Here is a 21,385-nt window from a genome sequence, read left to right as displayed (position 1 = left end):
ATTCCTGCAAATGGGAGTTACCCAAAAGTAGGATGTAAGCAATGAAGAGAAGCAGGCAGAGGACGCAACCGTAAGCTGATCTGGTCCATTAGAACAGAGATGCCGGGGGCATTTAGCATGGCCAATCCACCTACCCTGCACATCTTTGGCTTGTGAGGGTGAGACCCACACGTGGAGAATGTGCAAACTCTACACGGACAGTAACCCGGGGCCGGGATCGAACCCGGATGCTCAGTGCCGTGATGCAGCAGTGTTAACCACTGTGCCACCCCTCTTAAAATATTTCCTTTCAGTTTCTTATCCAATTCCTCTTTGAAAGCCATGACTGAATTTGCCTCCTGATTATAACCACTTGCCGTGTAAAAAGATTTTTCAAAAAGATTTTCCCCAATTTTGCCTTTGATTCTTTTGTTGATCATCTTCAATCAATGTTTCTGGTTCTCGAACAAACCGCCTACGGGAAACAGCTTCTCTCTTTCTACTCTGCCCAGGCGTCCCCTGATTTTGAACACCGCTATCAAAGGCCCTCTCAACTTCCTCTTCTGAGAACAGAGACCAATTTCTCCAAGTTGATAAAGGTGTGCTCAGCTGCTGTCCTAAAAAATTTCATTTCGCACCAACAAATCCCAGCTGCTGCCAAACAAAAACAATGCACATTTATTTTTTGCACATTTCCTTTAGATTCAAGCCACCACGTTACTTACACTGTCCACAGCCAAGATCTTTGCCCAGATGAAAACAAGAAGGGGCCTTAGTTCCCGAGCTGAACTCTGAAGCAGTTTCAAAACATATGGGAAAATACCAACAGATAAGGCCTGTGAAGGAAAAACACAAATGAAAGAAAATGGGATCTCAATTTGCATTAAATTGCAACTGCATAATACCATTTGACATTCCAAGTTTAGATTGCGCACTTCCTAGAAATGGATTCCAGTACAATTGAACAAAATTTAAACTTTAGCAAGAAAACAAAAAAGGCTACACAACTAACCTCAAAGTGGTCTGTGAGAAGTTAAGAGTCGAGTGTCAAATTATGAAAATTGACCTTTCCCCAGGCAAAAATAAAACACAGCTCAGCATAAATTATCTAATAAATCATCTCAAGTTCTGAAAATTCAAATATTGGTGTGGTACAGCAATTCTGATACGTCTGAACTCAAGAATAAAATGGAATTGTTCAAATCTTTATATAAGAATTGGAGACGTACTAGACTCACGGCCCAGGGACCCAAATCTAAAAACCTTCCCAGCAAATCCAGTGCTCGCAGGCGGTGGACTTGGCTAAGCAGCACCTATTGGAGAGAAAAGGACAGAAAATAATTAGCTCAACACAGCAGATTCCCGGGGAGATTTAAGCTAAAATTAGGTACTAGCAACATCCGGCTTCATTTGGCATACAAGGCAAACAAACAGTATTCCAGACAGAATGATATTCAAATCATGAATGAAATTTAGTTAGGCTCACATTTTAAGCCCAAGTTATATTAACAGCTAGCAGCAGTCTCAACATGTAATAAAAAAATTGGTCAAAATAGCTCTCTCATGAAGCCTTTCATTCAGGAAAATCACTGTGATAATTATGCTCACATAGGAACACAGGAAGAGGTAGACATTTCCTTCTCTCAAGCCTGTTCTACAACCAAATTACATCCTGGCTGATGTAATTAACTCCTACCTTGTTATACATCATTGATACTCTTGAAACCCTTTCCTAACAAAAATCCATTGATCTCAGTCTTAAACATTGCAATTGACCCGCACCCGATTTCGGAAGCAGGTTCCAGATTTACTTTGCTCTGAGGTCGTCATTTAATCCTTTAAGCTCTGGCGTCATTCTGGTGGCTCAGCAATGGACCCTTCCGAGACCAATACGTCAGGGCGGTGCGGTAGCACAGTGGTCAGCAATGTTGCTTCACAGTGCCAGGGTCCCAAGTTCGATTCCCGGCTTGGGTCACTGTCTGTGCAGAGTCTGCACGTTCTCCCAGTGTCTGCGTGGGTTGCCTCCGGGTGCTTCGGTTTCCTCCCACAAGTCCTAAAAAATGTGCTGGTTAGGTGAATTGGACATTCCGAATTCTCCCTCAGTGTACTCGAATAGGCGCCAGAGTGTGGCGAATAGGGGACTTTCAACAGTAACTTCATTGCAGTAAGCCTACTTGCGACAATAATAAAGATTATTATTATGCCTTCCAAACAGGTGGTCACCTGACTACTATTTCTTCCACCTTCTAATCTAACTTGGCAAAAATGTTCAGCATACCACTAATGATGCATATCTGGGTTGTAATTAGCATCTCAAGACAGAAAATTTCTAGCATTTTACAAGAGCACATTGCAATGTTACATGCCAACATTTAATATTTCTTGCCCTCACTCAAAGGAAGAACTACCCTTGTTGGAAACATATTAATAGATGACACCAAGTTGGCTTATTGCATGAATACTCGTGAGTAGTGCAAGTGAAGGATCTATAAAGGACCCAAATATCCTCTCTAGTTTGGTGCTATAGATACATAAAATACAAAAATGAAAAATAATGGGTCACTGTTACCAAATACAGATCCCTATAAATCTAAATATATGTCGAGGATTGTAGCAAATTATATGTCTGCTGCAGCACCATCTACTCGGCCAAGGAAGAGAGTTAAAAATCCCTGCGGACCAAGCGTAAATGGAACCAGTAAAACCAAGAGAATGTAATTATAATTCCAAATATTTCGCTCGCTTCAATCAATTTTAAACAATTAAACTTCAAACACACGAAACAAGGAGCCTGAATTCAGAGGAAAAAGGTTTTACATTTGCTCCACGAACCCTATGCATTCTTGCATTAAATTATAGATGCTGAATATTAATATACAAAGATTTATTGCAATAGGTGGTCAGAAATAATCTTCACACCCTCTACAGAGTAAGCTGGCATAGGAATGAGCTGGGAACAAAGCAAGAATAGAAGAAATCGCTTATTGTCACAAGTAGGCTTCAAATGAAGTTACTGTGAAAAGCCCCTAGTCGCCACATTCCGGTGCCTGTTCGGGGAGGCTGGTACGGTAATTGAACCGTGCTGCTGGCCTGCCTTAGTCTGTTTTCAAAGCCAGCGATTTAGCCCTGTGCTAAACCAGCCCCTAATAGTTGCTTAATACCCATTTTGGAAGTCAGGTGGGAATCAGGAACAGAAAGGAAGAAGCAGAACCATTTAGTAGAAATCCAAGGAGATAAAGGGTATTTTTAAAAACCTACAACGTAACTAACATAGAGTAAAAAATGGCAGTAAGGAAGGGGCAGTGATATAAGGCACTAGATGTTAGATTGCTGGACAGACTTGGACAAACATATTGCAAAAGTTTAGTCACACTCTCTACCTCATCATTTGAGGCAGAATTGCAGACAATGTCATGAGGGAGGATTATGCAGCAACAGTTACAGGGATTGAGTGCTGGCAGTAGTGAGGAGGGAGTGGTGACTATCCATGGGTCAGGGAAAGTGTGAAGGGGCAGGCGAGAGCAGGAATGTCCAGCACACATTATCATTTCCAACAAAGTTGAATCACTAGTTTCCTTGATGGAGGATGAGGATTCTGTACAAAACCATCAAAAGGACTGCAATAACCCCAAAAACTGAGAGAACATAAGGCAATGGAGTGATTAACAATTCTGTTAGGAATGGAGTGATTAACAATTCTGTTAGGAATGCAGCAATAAGGGAGACGTAACAGAGGGGTGGACACTCCCTTTTATACGCTCATGTCCGTAAGATAGAACCAGAGAAAAGTTATGGCATAGACAGAGGTCATTCAGTCCATCGTGTCTACGACAGCTGAAAAAACTAGCTGCCCATTCTAATCCTGCCGTCCAATAGATGCTTTTTTTTCTAGAATAAAGGACATTTCTGAAAGACTGATAATATTATGCAAGAAGAGCTGCCAGTTATTGTGGTCCATGTTTAATCTCAATGTCATAGGAAATAATTGAATCCATGCAAAATGAATTTAGGAGATTTGGAAGCAATGTTGGGGGTAGGAATTCAAGGGTGGTAATCTCGGGATTCCTTCCCCAGCCACATGCCAGAAACATTCGGATGTTCAATCCCAGTAAAGAGATATCATTAGGATGAGAGTATTAGGGGAAGATGATTGCTGTTCTGCACAAATAGGCTACGTGTCAACAGGAAAGAAGCTAATGGCAAACCATATAATTGGGAAGTGAGGAGTCATTTAACAAAGGGGCAAAAAGAAAGTCACAAGGGAGAACAGGTGACAGAAACACCAGGTCAATCCACAAATCAAAAAATTAGCAAAAGGCAAAGGAAGAAGATGGAATAAAGCAGGTTGAGGAGGAATATTAAATTGACCACATTTTGCCCCTCTTACGTAGTCATAGTATTTAGTGTAATGCTGTTCCCCACAACATCAGCTTTGAAGTACCTCAAGGATATTTTTCTTGGTCCCCTCTTGTTTTTTCCTCTCAACTACACGTTTAAGCATCCAGAAGCGCGGTTTCAGCTTCCACATCGATGCGCCTCTCCACCACCTCTACAACATTCCTCATCTCCTCCACTGTTACCAAACGGTCTGTCTGAGATCCTAATTATATACTTCAACACAAAAACTGCCTAATTCAATCTCCATGATAACACATACCAAAATCCTGCCTCAGCCATCAGCTGCTGAAACCTTCATTCATGCAATCACAGATTCCACCAATCCTGGATGCACTGACCCAATAGCAGTGTAGGGGGGCGGCGGTGGCGCAGTGGTATTGTGCTGGACGAGTAATCCAGAGACTCAGAGCAATGCTCTGGGGACCAAGGTTCGAATCCCACCACAAGCAGTGAAATCTGAACTCAATATAAATCTGGAATTACAATTCTAATGATGACCATGTAACCATTGTTGGAACAAAAAAACATCTGGTTCACTAATGTCCTTTAGGGGAGGATATCTGCTGTCCTTACCTGGTCTACATGCGACTCCAGACCCACAGCAATGATTCTTAACTGCCACTCAGTTCATGGGCAATTAGGGATGGGCAACAAATGCTGGCCTTGCCAGTGATGACCACATCCCATGAAAGAATAAAGAAATAAATGAATCCCTGCCTGCAGATTTTTCTTGCTGTGATTTTGAAATAGTGAAGTGTTCCTCCCCCAGTCTCCACTGCATTCCACTGTGGCTTCAGGAGCGGACAAGGAATTAGTATAAAATTAACCAAATGCTTCAAAGAAGAGTAATGTAGCTGCATAACAAATACCATATTTAATTTAAATGATTTGCAAAACAAAATTATGAATTACTGGGCGGGCAGTCCTGCGATTTAAGGACCTTCGCTGCGTATCACACTGTGGCCAATTTATCACTGAATGGCAAGATTTATTAGCTCTATTCATAGAACCAGGGACAAAACACACAACTTGTAAAATCCTGAATTGGATCAATGTGATGAATGTAGGAATTTCAAATATATTGTATAATCAGTATTAAGTGCAGTAAGGGTTAAAAGCCTGGGTTACAATGTGTTTGACTGCTGAAGTCACGTTTCAAAAGAATCTTGGTTTAAAAGACAATAAAGCTTTTGTGAGCCAGCGGTGCATTTAAACATCGTAAAAAGCTTGGGCTAATGCAATTTTGTTTTGATTAAAGGGATTCCCCAGGGAGTTAATTAGTTTTTAGCTTGGTGAAATGATGTCATTCCTGGGTGGAGCTTTCGCATCAGGCATTTTGAGCAGGCATTTTTCAGTTCAGTTCTTATCTGGCTGAATCTGTGCACAGAGAGACAGTTTTGCCCTCCATGTAAGCTAGTTAAAAGAGATTTAAACGTATTTAAAGCACTGCAGACATTTTTGAGGACAAGGGGTATTTGAAACAAGCCAGTTGAAACAGCTTTTGAAAAAATACAGCCAGAATTTCTGACAGCAGTTAGACCTTTTCTTTAATGCAGTGTCAAAAGATCTCTTTCGCAAAGAATATCTCTGTAAAGCAAGTATTCCTCTGTGCTATTGGATTTAAGATCCCCCAGTCTGGGAGGCATTAGCGACGGTCTCGCTCCCGTTCTCACCGACAACGTATTCATAAACTCCAGTGGCTGTTTCCACTTTGAAGATATGGAGACAATTTCAACGACATTTTAAATTGGGGTCATTGTTGAAGCTGGCCCCCATCTGTGACAGCCAGCAAGATTAGATGCCATGTTTGGGGGGAGGGGAGGGGTGGGGGTGATTTATTCCCAGAGGGGCGCTTTGCCAGTCGCGAGGAATTGATGGAAAAGTTTGGGCTCTCGGTTTCTAATTAATTCAGGTATCCCCAAATTTGCAATTTTGCGAGTCGGCGTTTCTCCGACATTCCCACGGCGCCTCCAACATCTCTAATGGAGAAGGGGCCTTTCGCTCGCGGGGTCAGGGGAGGAGCACTTCCGGCATTCCTCGACAGATTTTGTTGGAAGGTTCGGTGTCAGAGGAGGGGTTTAAGGCTAGGTGGGAGGAGGAGTTGGGCCCATATTGGATGCTGTGGTGTGGAGTGAGGCCCTTTGTGGGGTGTACTCCACGTCCTCGTGCATGAGGCTTAGTTTATCCAACCTGAGGTAGTTTTTAGAGCGCATCCGACCAAGTCCAGAATGAGCCATTTCTTTTTAGTGGTGGAAGACAGGTGCGAGAGCTGTTCAGGAGATCAGGCTAAGCACGCGCATGTGGTCGTGTTCCACGATTGTGGGGATTTGGGTCTCCTTCTTTAGCACCATATCGGCGATTGGGAACATTGAACTGGAGCCCTGTCGCTTAGTGGCTACATTTGGGGTATCAGACTCACTGGAGGTGCGGGTGCTGCTGTCCTGTCCTTTGCCTCGCTGATTGCCTCAAAGCAAGTACTCCTGGGGTGGAGATCTCCATCTTAATGTAAGCCTACTTATGACAATGATTATTATTTTCCTGATTTTTTATGGTTGATGTATGTAAATTTGTTTATTTTTCCTATTTTGTATTTTATAAATTGAAAAATTATAATAAAAATATTTTTTAAGAACAATATAATACTTCATTAAGGCATGTTTCAATCCAGCCAAAAGATTTCTTACAAGAAAGAATTTTGATGGAGAAAAATGTGCACCAAACATATCCAACTAACAGATCTCTTTCATATCATCACTATGACCAGAAACAACATTGACAGGATTCTGTAGAATGAACTTTATTTAAAAAAAATTTAGAGTACACAATTCCTTTTTTTCTTCCAATTAAGGGTCAATTTGGCGTGGCCAATCCACCTACCCAGCACATCTTTTTGGGTTGTGGGGTTGAGACCCACACAGGCACGGGGAGAATGTGCAAACTCCACACGAGCAGTGACCCGGGGCTGGGATCGAACCTGGGTCCTCGGCGTCATGAGGCAGCAGTACTAACCACTGCGCCACTGTGCTGCGCCTGGAATCAACTTCTAACGATGAGGATATAAAAGGGATTGCAAGCTCAAATCTCACAGAATTTCAAACCATGTCTCATTCCTCTTTTTCATTCACCTATTCCCAGAGAATGAATACATTTTCCGTTCTGCAAATACACAAACTGCTAAGTCAACATTTTCCTCACCCATTGAACACTTGGCTCCTGCAGGCAATAACACAATGCACTCTACTCACAGATGAAGCCAAAATGTCATTAAGCTGAAGTTCTAGAATTGAGACTCATAAATAATGATATGAAATATTTATGAAAAACTATGGACCAATGCGTTTTTAAAAAATCAACATTTATCCTGTGAAATCCATTCAATGTATTTTAATGTACATAATGGTCAGGATCAGGCGAGGGAGAGGGCAGAGGTAATGTCACACGATTCGTAATTCAGAGGCTCAGGCTAATGCTCTGGCAGCTGGGAGGAATTTAAGTTTGATTAATAGATCTATAATCACAAACAAAGCTAGTCTAATAGTGACCACAAGACCATTATCGCTTGTTGTAAAAAGAAAACCCATCTGGTTCACGAATGGCCTTTAAGAAAGGAAATCTGCCACCCTTCTCTGGCCTGGCCTTTCTGTGACTCAGACCCACAACAAAGTGGTTGATTCTTAAAGGTCCTCAGAAATAGGCGAGCAAGTCACTCAGTTGTATTTAACCACTATTAAATTTAAAAGGAACAAACGTGGCAGACCATCCGGCTGTCATGATATGCAGACATGCAGATAATGCTATACAGACAGGCAGCTAATGAACCCAGAGAACAGGTTTTGCACTGAGTGCTGAATTTGGTGCATTTGAGTGCTATAGTGAGAGTTTGGTGACTGAGGGAGTATAAGGGTTCATTTTTATCTAAAGTCTAGTCTTTCTTTTATTTAGTTAATTAACTTAAAAGTTGCTGCTTGGTTTAGAAGAAGGTAAATTTTCAATCAGCTTTAAACAAAGGTTCTACTTGTAGGTACTTGCAGCTGGAGCTTGTTAATTAGTTAATTGGATTAGGCCAGTTTTCAGAGGCTAGATTCACAGTATAAAAGTGATCCACCTACAGTGCAGACTTTGTTTGCACGGAGTGCTGAATTTGGTACATTTGAGTGCTATAGTGAGAGCTTGGTGACTGAGGGAGTAAGGTGCTCCTTTCATTTTGTTTCCTACATTTCCGCAAAGAGTGAGAAAGGAGCCGGGAGTTTACAGAGAGTGCAGCTGACTGGGAGCAGAGTCGGAGGTCCAGTTGGTCCACAGGGCAGCTATATTCTGTAAGGTAAGAGGGGATGGAGGCTAGGCCAGTTGCATGCTCCTCCTGTAGGATGTGGGTGGTGAGGGATACCACCGGTGTCGCCGCTGACTATACCTGCGGGAAGTGCACCCAACTCCAGTTCCTCAGAGACCGTGTTAGGGAACTGGGGCTGGATGAATTTCCAGCTGGAACTAGAGGGGGTTATAGAGAAGAGTTACACCCAAGGTAAGGACAAGAGTAGCTGGGTTACAGTCAGGGGAAAGAAAACAAACAGGCAGACTTTGCAGGGACCCTCATGGCCATTCCCCTTCAAAACAAGTATACCGTTTTGGATGCTGTTGCGGGGGGGATGACCTACCGGGGGAAGACCCTAGCGGCCAGGTCTCTGGCACTGAGTCTGGCTCTGGGGCTCAGAAGGGAAGGGGGGAGAATAGAAAAGTAATAGGAGATTCAATGGTTAGGGGAATAGGTAGGAGATTCTGTGGTCGCGGGTGCCAGGGCCAGGGATGTCTCGGAACGTGTCTTCAGGATCCTTGAGGGGGGGGCGGGGAGCAGCCAGAAGTCGTGGTGCACATTGGTACCAACGACGTAGGTAGGAAAAGGGGTGTGGAGGTAATAAACGAGTTTAGGGAGTTAGGCTGGAAGTTAAAAGCCAGGACAGACAGAGTTGTCATCTCTGGTTTGTTGCCGGTGCCACGTGATAGCGAGGCTAGGAATAGGGAGAGAGTGCAGTTGAACACGTGGCTGCAGGAATGGTGTAGGAGAGAAGGCTTCAGGTATTTGGATAATTGGAGCGCATTCTGGGGAAGGCGGGACCTGTACAAGCAGGGCGGGTTGCATCTGAACCAGAGGGGCACCAATATCCTGGGAGGGAGGTTTTCTAGTACTCTTTGGGAGGGTTTAAACTGATTTGGCAGGGGAATGGGAACCGGATTTGTAGTCCAGCAACTAAGGTAGCCGATATTCAGGACGCCAAAGCGTGTAGTGAGGCAGTAGGGGAGGGAACACTGACAAAGGAGAGTACTTGCAGGCACAGAGATGGGTTGAAGTGTGTATACTTCAATGCAACTAGCATCAGGAATAAGGTGGGTGAACCTAAGGCATGGATCGGTACTTGGGACTACGATGTGGTGGCCATCACGGAAACTTGGATAGAAGAGGGGTAGAAATGGTTGTTGGAGGTCCCTGGTTATAGATGTTTCAATAAGATTAGGGAGAGTGGTAAAAGAGGTGTGGGGGATTGGGGGTGGCATTGTTAATTAGAGATAGTATAACAGCTGTAGAAAGGCAGTTCGAGGAGTATCTACCGACTGAGGTAGTATGGGTTGAAGTCAGAAATAGGAAAGGAGCAGTCACCTTGTTGGGAGTGTTCTAATGGCCCCCCAAATAGTAGCAGAGATGTGGATGAACAGATTGGGAAACAGATTTTGGAAAGGTGCAGAAGTCACAGGGTAGTAGTCATGGGTGACTTCAACTTCCCAAACATTGAGTGGAAACTCTTTAGATCAGATAGTTTGGATGGGGTGGTGTTTGTGCAGTGTGTCCAGGAAGCTTTTCTAACACAGTATGTGGATTGTCCGACCAGAGGGGAGGCCATATTGGATTTGGTACTTGGTAATGAACCAGGGCAAGTGATAGATTTGTTAGTGGGGGAGCATTTTGGAGTCAGTGACCACAATTCTGTGACTTCACTTTAGTAATGGAGAGGGATAGGTGCGTGCAACAGGGCAAGGCTTACAATTGGGGGAAGGGTAAATACGACGTTGTCAGACAAGAACTGAAGTGCATAAGTTGGGAACATAGGCTGTCAGGGAAGGACACAAGTGAAATGTGGAACTTGTTCAAGGAATAGGTACTACGTGTCCTTGATATGTATGTCCCTGTCAGGCAGGGAAGAGATGGTCGAGTGAGGGAACCATGGTTGACAAGAGAGGTTGAATGTCTTGTTAAGAGGAAGAAGGAGACTTATGTAAGGCTGAGGAAACAAGGTTCAGACAGGGCGCTGGAGGGATACAAGATAGCCAGGAGGGAACTGAAGAAAGGGATTAGGAGAGCTAAGAGAGGGCATGAAAAATCTTTGGCGGGTAGGATCAAGGAAAACCCCAAGGCCTTTTACACATATGTGAGAAATATGAGAATGACTAGAGAGAGGGTAGGTCCGATCAAGGACAGTAGCGGGAGATTGTGTATTGAGTCTGAAGAGATAGGAGAGGTCTTGAATGAGTACTTTTCTTCCGTATGTACAAATGAGAGGGGCCACATTGTTGGAGAGGACAGTGTGAAACAGACTGGTAAGCTCGAGGAAATACTTGTTAGGAAGGAAGATGTGTTGGGCATTTTGAAAAACTTGAGGATAGACAAGTCCCCCAGGCCTGACGGGATATATCCAAGGATTCTATGGGAAGCAAGAGATGAAATTGCAGAGCCGTTGGCAATGATCTTTTCGTCCTCACTGTCAACAGGGGTGGTACCAGGGGATTGGAGAGTGGCGAATGTTGTGCCCCTGTTCAAAAAAGGAAATGGGGATAACCCTGGGAATTACAGGCTAGTTAGTCTTACTTCGGTGATAGGCAAAGTAATGGAAAGGGTACTGAGGGATAGGATTTCTGAGCATCTGGAAAGACACTGCTTGATTAGGGACAGTCAGCACGGATTTGTGAGGGGTAGGTCTTGCCTTACAAGTCTTATTGAATTCTTTGAGGAGGTGACCAAGCATGTGGATGAAGATCAAGCAGTGGATGTAGTGTACATGGATTTTAGTAAGGCATTTGATAAGGTTCCCAGTGGTAGGCTTATGCAGAAAGGAAGGAGGCATTGGATAGTAGAAATCTGGCCAGTTGGATAACGAACTGGCTAACCGATAGAAGTCAGAGAGTGGTGGTGGATGGCAAACATTCAGCCTGGATCCCAGTTACCAGTGGCGTACCGCAGGGATCAGTTCTGGGTCCTCTGCTGTTTGTGATTTTCATTCATGACTTGGATGAGGGAGTTGAAGGGTGGGTCAGTAAATTTGCAGTCGATACGAAGATTGGTGGAGTTGTGGATAGTGAGGAGGGCTGTTGTCGGCTGCAAAGAGACATAGATAGGATGCAGAGCTGGGCTGAGAAGTGGCAGATGGAGTTTAACCCTGAAAAGTGTGAGGTTGTCCATTTTGGAAGGACAAATATGAATGCGGAATACAGGATTAACGGTAGGGTCCTTGGCAATGTGGAGGAGCAGAGAGATCTTGGGGTCTATGTTCATACATCTTTGAAAGTTGCCACTCAAGTGGATAGAGCTGTGAAGAAGGCCTATGGTGTGCTAGCGTTCATTAATAGAGGGATTGAAGACTTCCGGGTGCGGCGATGACCAGCTGAGTCGCACGTTTCGGCAGCTCCCTGTGAAACGGACTTTTGGGCTCTTGATAGGAGCCCCAACGGCAATTTTGACGGCTAAAAACACTGTGCGGTAAACCAGAAGGGAATCCCCCCTGGATACGGATGGAAAAAGGAGGTGAGAGTGGCCAGATTGCAGTGGATCCTTTAGAACAGCGGCAAGGAAGGCAAGCAAAAACCAAGATGGCGTCGGAAGGTGGCAGTTTAACATGGGGCCCTGAACAACAAGAGTTCTTGAAATGCTGTGTGGAAGAGATAAAAAAGGAAATGAAGAAAGAGCTGTTGGCCCCGATACTACAGGCGATCGAAGGGCTAAAGGAGGAACAAAAGACCCAGGAGCGGGAGCTTCGGGTCGTGAAGGCAAAGGCAGCCGAGAATGAGGACGATATACAGGGCCTGGTGGTGAAGACGGAGACGCAGGAGGCACATCAGAAACGATGTGTGGAAAGGTTGGAGGCACTGGAAAACAACGCAAGGAGGAACAACCTGAGGATTCTTGGTCTTCCTGAAGGTGTGGAGGGAGCGGACGTCGGGGCATATGTGAGCACGATGCTGCACTCGTTAATGGGAGCGGAGGCCCCGGCGGGTCCGTTGGAGGTGGAGGGAGCATACCGAGTGATGGCGCGAGGACCGAGAGCAGGAGAAATTCCCAGAGCCATAGTGGTGAGATTCCTCCGTTTTAAGGATAGAGAAATGGTCCTTAGATGGGCGAAGAAAACTCGGAGCAGTAAATGGGAGAACGCGGTGATCCGCGTTTATCAAGACTGGAGTGCGGAGGTGGCGAGAAGGAGGGCGAGCTTTAATCGGGCCAAGGCGGTGCTTCATAAAAAGAAGATAAAATTTGGAATGCTGCAACCGGCAAGACTGTGGGTCACATATCGAGGGAGGCACCACTACTTTGAGACGGCGGATGAAGCGTGGACTTTTATTGTGGAAGAAAAACTGGAATGAGCGGGTTATTAAAAAGAACGTTCGAACAAAGTGGTGGGGCGAATGTGGGGGGCAAAGAGGGGTTTTATGTACTAATCCTGCGATGTGGTAACTTTTCTCTCTCCCACAGGTGGTGATAGGGGGAGGAGGGGAGGTGGAGGAGATGGGGCGTTGGCCATTGGGGGCGGGGCAAAGGGAGAAGCGCGGGCTTGGTTCCCGCGCTATGATAATCATGGCGGGAATAGAGAAGCAGGAAGGAGGGGGCGTCGCACGGTGCGAGCCGAGGTCACGGGGGGAAGCCGAGGTCAGCCAGAGTTTGCTGACTTCTGGGAGCAACATGGGGGGAGTAATTACGCGAGCGGGAGATCTAGCGGGGGGGGTGGGAGGGGGGAATTACTGGGTTGCTGCTGCTGGGGAGAGGGGGAAGCTGGTATGGGAGAGGATGGGCGGGGGGGCACCGCCTGGGGGAGATACAGCTGCGTGGGAACTGGGTGAGGAGCTGGAAAAAGGTGATGGCTAATCGACAAGGGGGGGGGGGGGGGGGGCGGGGGGGGGGGGGGGGTAGGAAGCCCCCCAACTCGGCTGATCACGTGGAACGTGAGAGGGCTGAACGGGCCGATAAAGAGGGCACGGGTACTCGCACACCTTAAGAAACTTAAGGCAGATGTGGTTATGTTACAGGAAACGCACCTGAAACTGATAGACCAGGTTAGGCTACACAAAGGATGGGTGGGGCAGGTGTTCCATTCGGGGCTAGATGCGAAAAACAGGGGGGTGGCTATATTAGTGGGGAAGCGGGTAATGTTCGAGGCAAAGACTATAGTGGCGGATAACGGGGGCAGATACGTGATGGTGAGTGGCAAACTACAGGGGGAGACGGTGGTTTTGGTAAACGTATATGCCCCGAACTGGGATGATGCCAATTTTATGAGGCGGATGCTAGGACGCATTCCGGACCTAGAGATGGGAAAGCTGATAATGGGGGGAGATTTTAATACGGTGTTGGAACCAGGGCTGGATAGGTCGAAGTCCAGGACTGGAAGGAGGCCGGCAGCAGCCAAGGTGCTTAAAGATTTTATGGAGCAGATGGGAGGTGTAGACCCGTGGAGATTTAGCAGACCTAGGAGTAAGGAGTTCTCGTTTTTCTCCTATGTCCATAAAGTCTACTCGCGAATAGACTTTTTTGTGCTGGGTAGGGCATTGATCCCGAAGGTGAGGGGAACGGAGTATACGGCTATAGCCATTTCGGATCACGCTCCACACTGGGTGGACTTGGAGATAGGGGAGGAAACAGGAGGGCGCCCACTCTGGAGAATGGACATGGGACTAATGGCAGATGAGGGGGTGTGTCTAAGGGTGAGGGGGTGCATTGAAAAGTACTTGGAACTCAATGATAATGGGGAGGTCCAGGTGGGAGTGGTCTGGGAGGCGTTGAAGGCGGTGGTTAGAGGGGAGCTGATATCAATAAGGGCACATAAAGGGAAGCAGGAGAGTAAGGAACGGGAGCGGTTGCTGCAAGAACTTTTGAGGGTGGACAGACAATATGCGGAAGCACCGGAGGAGGGACTGTACAGGGAAAGGCAAAGGCTACATGTAGAATTTGACTTGCTGACTACAGGCACTGCAGAGGCACAATGGAGGAAGGCACAGGGTGTACAGTACAAATATGGGGAGAAGGCGAGCAGGTTGCTGGCACACCAATTGAGGAAAAGGGGAGCAGCGAGGGAAATAGGGGGAGTGAGGGATGAGGAAGGAGAGATGGAGCGGGGAGCGGAGAGAGTGAATGGAGTGTTCAAGACATTTTATAAAAAATTATATGAAGCTCAACCCCCGGATGGGAGGGAGAGAATGATGGGCTTCTTGGATCGGCTGGAATTTCCCAAGGTGGAAGAGCAGGAAAGGGTGGGACTGGGAGCACAGATCGAGGTAGAAGAAGTGGTGAAAGGAATTAGGAGCATGCAGGCGGGAAAGGCCCCGGGACCGGATGGATTCCCAGTCGAATTCTATAGAAAATATGTGGACTTGCTCGCCCCGGTACTGACGAGGACCTTTAATGAGGCAAAGGAAAGGGGACAACTGCCCCCGACTATGTCTGAAGCAACGATATCGCTTCTCTTAAAGAAGGAAAAGGACCCGCTACAATGCGGGTCCTATCGACCTATTTCCCTCCTAAATGTAGATGCCAAGGTCCTGGCCAAGGTAATGGCAATGAGAATAGAGGAATGTGTCCCGGGGGTGGTCCACGAAGATCAAACTGGGTTTGTGAAGGGGAGAAAGCTGAACACGAATATACGGAGGTTGTTAGGGGTAATGATGATGGCCCCACCAGAGGGAGAAACGGAGATAGTAGTGGCGATGGATGCCGAGAAAGCATTTGATAGAGTGGAGTGGGATTATTTGTGGGAGGTGTTGAGGAGATTTGGTTTTGGAGAGGGGTATGTTAGATGGGTGCAGCTGTTGTATAGGGCCCCAGTGGCGAGCGTGGTCACGAATGGACGGGGATCTGCATATTTTCGGCTCCATAGAGGGACAAGGCAGGGATGCCCTCTGTCCCCATTATTGTTTGCACTGGCGATTGAGCCCCTGGCGATAGCGTTGAGGGGTTCCAAGAAGTGGAGGGGAGTACTTAGGGGAGGAGAAGAGCACCGGGTATCTTTGTATGCGGACGATTTGCTACTATACGTGGCGGACCCGGCGGAGGGGATGCCAGAAATAATGCGGATACTTGGGGAGTTTGGGGAGTTTTCAGGGTATAAATTGAACATGGGGAAAAGTGAGTTGTTTGTGGTGCATCCAGGGGAGCAGAGTAGAGAAATAGAGGACCTACCGCTGAGGAAGGTAACAAGGGACTTTCGTTACCTGGGGATCCAGATAGCTAAGAATTGGGGCACATTGCACAGGTTAAATTTAACGCGGTTGGTGGAACAGATGGAGGAGGATTTCAAGAGATGGGATATGGTATCCCTGTCAATGGCAGGGAGGGTGCAGGCGGTTAAGATGGTGGTCCTCCCGAGATTCCTCTTTGTGTTTCAGTGTCTCCCGGTGGTGATCACGAAGGCTTTTTTTTTAAAAGGATTGAAAAGAGCATCATGGGTTTTGTGTGGGCCGGGAAGACCCCGAGAGTGAGGAAGGGATTCTTACAGCGTAGTAGGGATAGGGGGGGGCTGGCATTACCGAGCCTAAGTGAGTATTATTGGGCCGCTAATATTTCAATGGTGAGTAAGTGGATGGGAGAGGAGGAGGGAGCGGCGTGGAAGAGATTAGAGAGGGCGTCCTGTAGGGGGACTAGCCTACAGGCTATGGTGACAGCCCCATTGCCGTTCTCACCGAGGAACTACACCACAAGCCCGGTGGTGGTGGCTACACTGAAGATTTGGGGACAGTTGAGACGGCATAGGGGAAAGACTGGAGCCTTGGGGGGGGGTCCCCGATAAGAAACAACCATAGGTTTGCCCCGGGGGGAATGGATGGGGGATATGGAATGTGGCAAAGAGCAGGAATAACGCAACTGAAAGATCTGTTTGTGGATGGGAAGTTCGCGAGTCTGGGAGCGTTGACCGAGAAATATGGGTTGCCCCAAGGGAATGCATTCAGGTATATGCAACTGAGGGTTTTTGCGAGGCAACAGGTGAGGGAATTCCCGCAGCTCCCGACACAAGAGGTGCAGGACAGAGTGATCTCAAAGACATGGGTGGGGGATGGTAAGGTGTCAGATATATATAGGGAAATGAGGGACGAAGGGGAGACTATGGTAGATGAACTAAAAGGGAAATGGGAAGAAGAGCTGGGGGAGGAGATCGAGGAGGGGCTGTGGGCAGATGCCCTAAGCAGGGTAAACTCGTCGTCCTCGTGTGCCAGGCTAAGCCTGATTCAGTTTAAGGTATTACACAGGGCACATATGACTGGAGCACGGCTCAGTAAATTTTTTGGGGTGGAGGATAGGTGTGCGAGGTGCTCGAGAAGCCCAGCGAATCATACCCATATGTTTTGGTCATGCCCGGCACTACAGAGGTTTTGGATGGGGGTGACAAAGGTGCTTTCAAAAGTAGTAGGAGTCCAGGTCGAACCAAGCTGGGAGTTGGCTATATTTGGGGTTGCACAAGAGCCGGGAGTGCAGGAGGCGAGAGAGGCCGATGTTTTGGCCTTTGCGTCCCTAGTAGCCCGGCGCAGGATATTGCTAATGTGGAAAGAAGCCAAGCCCCCGGGGGTGGAGACCTGGATAAATGACATGGCGGGGTTTATAAAGCTAGAGCGGATTAAGTTCGTCCTAAGGGGGTCGGCTCAAGGGTTCACCAGGCGGTGGCAACCGTTCGTCGAATACCTCGCAGAAAGATAGACGGAATGGGAAAAAGAAGGCAGCAGCAGCAGCCCAGGATCGGGGGGGGGGGGGGGGGGGAAGAGGAGGAACCAGAAGGACTCTCAGGGTTGTTAATATATACTGTATAGTATGTATAGGTCGTTGCTACAGATAATTATATATTGGACTGTTAAATTATATTTTTGGAGAGTGTTACTTGTGACAAGGCAGTTGCCAATTAGGGCTAGTTTTCATTTTTGTTATTTATTATTTATTCATTTTTTGTTTATAAAATAGGTCATTGTTATTTGTGTTGTTATAATATTGTGTAAAGGATGCACAATGTACTGTGTTGGTTGACCAAAAATTTTCAATAAAATATTTAATAAAAAAAAAATAGAGGGATTGAATTTAAGAGCCGTGAGGTGATGATGCAGCTGTACAAAACCTTGGTAAGGCCACATTTGGAGTACTGTGTACAGTTCTGGTCACCTCATTTTAGGAAGCATGTGGAAGCTTTTGAAAAGGTGCAAAGGAGATTTACCAGGATGTTGCCTTGAATGGAGAGTACGTCTTACGAGGAAAGGTTGAGGGTGCTAGGCCTTTTCTCATTAGAACGGAGAAGGATGAGGGGCGACTTGATAGAGGTTTATAAGATGATCGGGGAATAGATAGAGTAGACCGTCAGAGACTTTTTCCCCGGGTGGAACAAACCATTACAAGGGGACATAAATATAAGGTGAATAGTGGAAGATATGGGGGGGATGTCAGAGGTAGGTTCTTTACCCAGAGAGTAGTGGGGGCATGGAATGCACTGCCTGTGGAAGTAGCTGAGTTGGAAACATTAGGGACCTTCAAGCAGCTATTGGATAGGTACATGGATTACGGTAGAATGATAGTGTAGATTAATTTGTTCTTAAGGGCAGCACGGTAGCATTGTGGATAGCACAATTGCTTCACAGCTCCAGGGTCCCAGGTTCGATTCCGGCTTGTGTCACTGTCTGTGCGGAGTCTGCACGTCCTCCCCGTGTGTGCGTGGGTTTCCTCCAGGTGCTCCGGTTTCCTCCCACAGTCCAAAGATGTGCAGGTTAGGTGGATTGGCCACGATAAATTGCCCTTAGGTGTCCAAAATTGCCCTTAGTGTTCGGCGGGGTTACTGGATTATGGGGATAGGGTGGAGGTGTTGACCTTGGGTAGGGTGCTCTTTCCAAGAGCCGGTGCAGACTCGATGGGCCGAATGGCCTCCTTCTGCACTGTAAATTCTATGATAATTTATGATTAATCTAGGACAAAGGTTCGGCACAACATCGTGGGCCAAAGGGCCTGTTCTGTGCTGTATTTTTCTATGTTCTATGAAATGACCAATGAGCAGGCAGGACACTCAGGGGTGGTATCTCACTATAAAAGGCACGAGGCGCTCACACTCCACCTCTTTCCACTGATGAACATCTGCAGAGTGAGTCAGGGTGTATGTACAGTATCACACCTCCAGCACATGGCTAAGAGCTAGTCTGGTTCAGTCAGACAGAGTCAGTCACTTAGGTTAGCAGAGAGTCGAACTCAGCTAACTGTGCTCCTGGTTCAATAAATCAGATTGAACCAACTTCAAGGTCTGGAGTATCTTTTGGTTAAAGCTGCATCCAGTTGCAGCCTGTGTTATCCCAGAGTACATAATACGACATGCTACCAGGATACTGCTTAATCTGGGTGGTTTACCTCAGTCCGTTTCGTGACGACCAGCGAATGTATCCCTGCACCATGGAGCAGATTCAAGCTCCTCACCAGCTCAGGACCTCTGGCAATCTCCGAGCCAACTGGCGGACATTCAAGCAAAGGTTTCTGCTGTACATCGAAGCTTCAGACCTCGTGGGTGCGTCTGATGCAAGGAAGATCTCGCTTCTCCTCTCAACAGCGGGGGATCAAACCATCGAACTCTTCAACTCTTTTCATTTCACCGAAGGCCAGGACAAGACAAAGTTTCAGACCATCCTGGATAAGTTTGACAGTCATTGTGAAGTGGACACCAATGAAATCTTCAAGCGCTACGTATTCAAACAGTGTCTACAAGGTAAAGATGAATCTTTCAACTTCTTCTTAACTCAACTCCGCCTGCTACCGTTGCCCTGAAACTTTGGTGATATTGCTGACTCCATGATCAGAGAACAAATCGTTTTTGGAGTTCACACTGATCCTCAGAGAGCAGCTACTGAAAATCAAGCATATGACCCTGCCAGTCGCGATTGAAACATGCACAGTGCATGAGCACACCAAAAATCGCTATGCCCAGTACAAATCGGCTGAAAATGAGAAACTTGCCTCCCACGAGGCTGAGTGTGTGCAGGCCATCTCCAGGATGCAGCGCCCCAGCATTGATGAAAAGCCCTTTCGTGCGCTTTTCCCGGGGCCCCACGCATGCGCGATGTGAACGGGATAACAAAGCGGCCGACATCCGCACTGCACATGTGCGACGACGTGCGGAGCATCAGGATGCCGACGTCATGATGTGCTCGAACTGCGGCAACGCCCGCTTAAAGAAACACTGCCCTGCAAGAGGCAGGCAATGTTTAAACTGCGGGAAGCCTAGACACTATGCAGCCTTGTGCAGGTCTGCACCACCAGTCAGGGGCCAGCGCTCCCAATTCCGATGACGGCGCGTTCATAGTGTGCAACATCGATTAAAGGATTCTGATCCTGGCAGCACAACGGATCCAGAGGAAGAATGTCTGGATTCCGCCTACTGTGTGGGCATTACCAAATGTGAATATGCCACATCCAACTCATCACAAATTCCATCCATCCTCGCTGTGGATTCTGCGGACGAATGGCGTGCGGTGATGCAGGTCAACCACTGCTCCATCCAGTTTAAGCTGGACACAGGTGCTTCTGCCAACCTCCTCTCACTGGCAGATTTCAAACGCATCAAGAAGCCCCCCCCCCCCAGGTCCTTCCAGCAGCCTGCAGGCTCCCGGACTACAACGGAAATGCCATCACGGCACTGGGATCCTGCCATCTACTCGTCTCCAACCGGAACACCCAGGCACAGTTACGTTTTGAAATTGTCAAGCCAGACAGGGCATCCCTACTTGGCACGCATGCCTGCCAGCAGCTAAACCTTGTGCAGCGGGGTTACACAACGACATCCTCCAATGTGGGTCTTCAGGCCGGCATTGACGACATCCTCGCTCAGTATCCAGATGTGTTCGACGGGATGGGCACGCTGCCATATCGATACAAGATTCTGCTACGACCTGATGCCAAGCCAGAGGTACACGCACCACACCGGGTCCCGGCTCCGCTGAGGGAGCGCCTGAAGGCACAGCTCAAGGATCTGCAGCAACAGGGCATCATTTCCAAGGTAACCGAACCAACTGACTGGGTCAGCTTGATGGTATGTGTTAGAAAGCCTTCGGGAGACCTGCGCATCTGCATTGATCCCAAGGATCTCAATAAGAATATAATGCGTGAACACTACCCCATCCCGAAGCGGGAGGAACTCACCAGTGAGATGGCACACGCACGTTTTTTCACCAAGTTAGATGAGTCACATGGATTTTGGCAAATCCAGCTGGATGAGTCCAGCAGAAGGCTCTGCACCTTCAACACACCGTTTGGCAGATACTGCCATAATCGCATGCCATTTGGCATTGTCTCGGCATCGGAGATCTTCCATCGCATCATGGAGCAGATGATGGAGGGCGTTGAAGGGATTTGTGTGTACGTGGACGACATCATCATATCGTCCACGACCCCTGAAGAGCATGTTTCCCATCTCCAGCAGGTATTCCGCCGTATCCATGCCAATGGCCTGAAGCCGAACAGGTCCAAATGTTGCTTTGGCATGTCGACACTCAAGTTCCTAGGTGACCAGATCTCTCAGCAGGGCGTGCGCCCGGACACAGACAAGGTCAAAGACCATGAAGGTCCCTGAAGACAAGGCGGCAGTGTTGCGCTTCCTGGGCATGGTCAATTTTCTGGGCAAGTTCATCACAAGCCTGGCCTCACACACCACGGCCCTACGAAACCTGGTGAAAAAGTCCACTGTCTTTGAGTGGAAGGCAGTACATCAGGCAGAGTGGTTGGAGCGGAAAGCCAAGCTCACCACTGCACCCG

The 21,385-nt window shown here is 47.2% G+C and overlaps 1 protein-coding gene across 1 annotated transcript in view; it reads right to left on the bottom strand.

The window, feature by feature from the left end:
• Positions 1-21,385, bottom strand: part of rptor (regulatory associated protein of MTOR, complex 1) — a 499,967-nt gene that overhangs the window by 215,597 nt on the left and 262,985 nt on the right. The window contains exons 12-13 of the mRNA XM_072483619.1: positions 1,209-1,292; positions 705-815 (exon numbers count right to left, since the gene is read on the bottom strand). Coding sequence (XP_072339720.1) covers positions 705-815; positions 1,209-1,292 — 195 coding nt within the window. The remainder of the gene's footprint in view (positions 1-704; positions 816-1,208; positions 1,293-21,385) is intronic.

The sequence above is a fragment of the Scyliorhinus torazame genome, chromosome 18 (genome assembly GCF_047496885.1).
Source record: "Scyliorhinus torazame isolate Kashiwa2021f chromosome 18, sScyTor2.1, whole genome shotgun sequence".
In the NCBI taxonomy this organism is placed as follows: domain Eukaryota; kingdom Metazoa; phylum Chordata; class Chondrichthyes; order Carcharhiniformes; family Scyliorhinidae; genus Scyliorhinus; species Scyliorhinus torazame.
The sequence above is the reverse complement of the archived record's forward strand: the minus strand, read 5'-3'. Positions and strand labels throughout refer to the sequence as shown.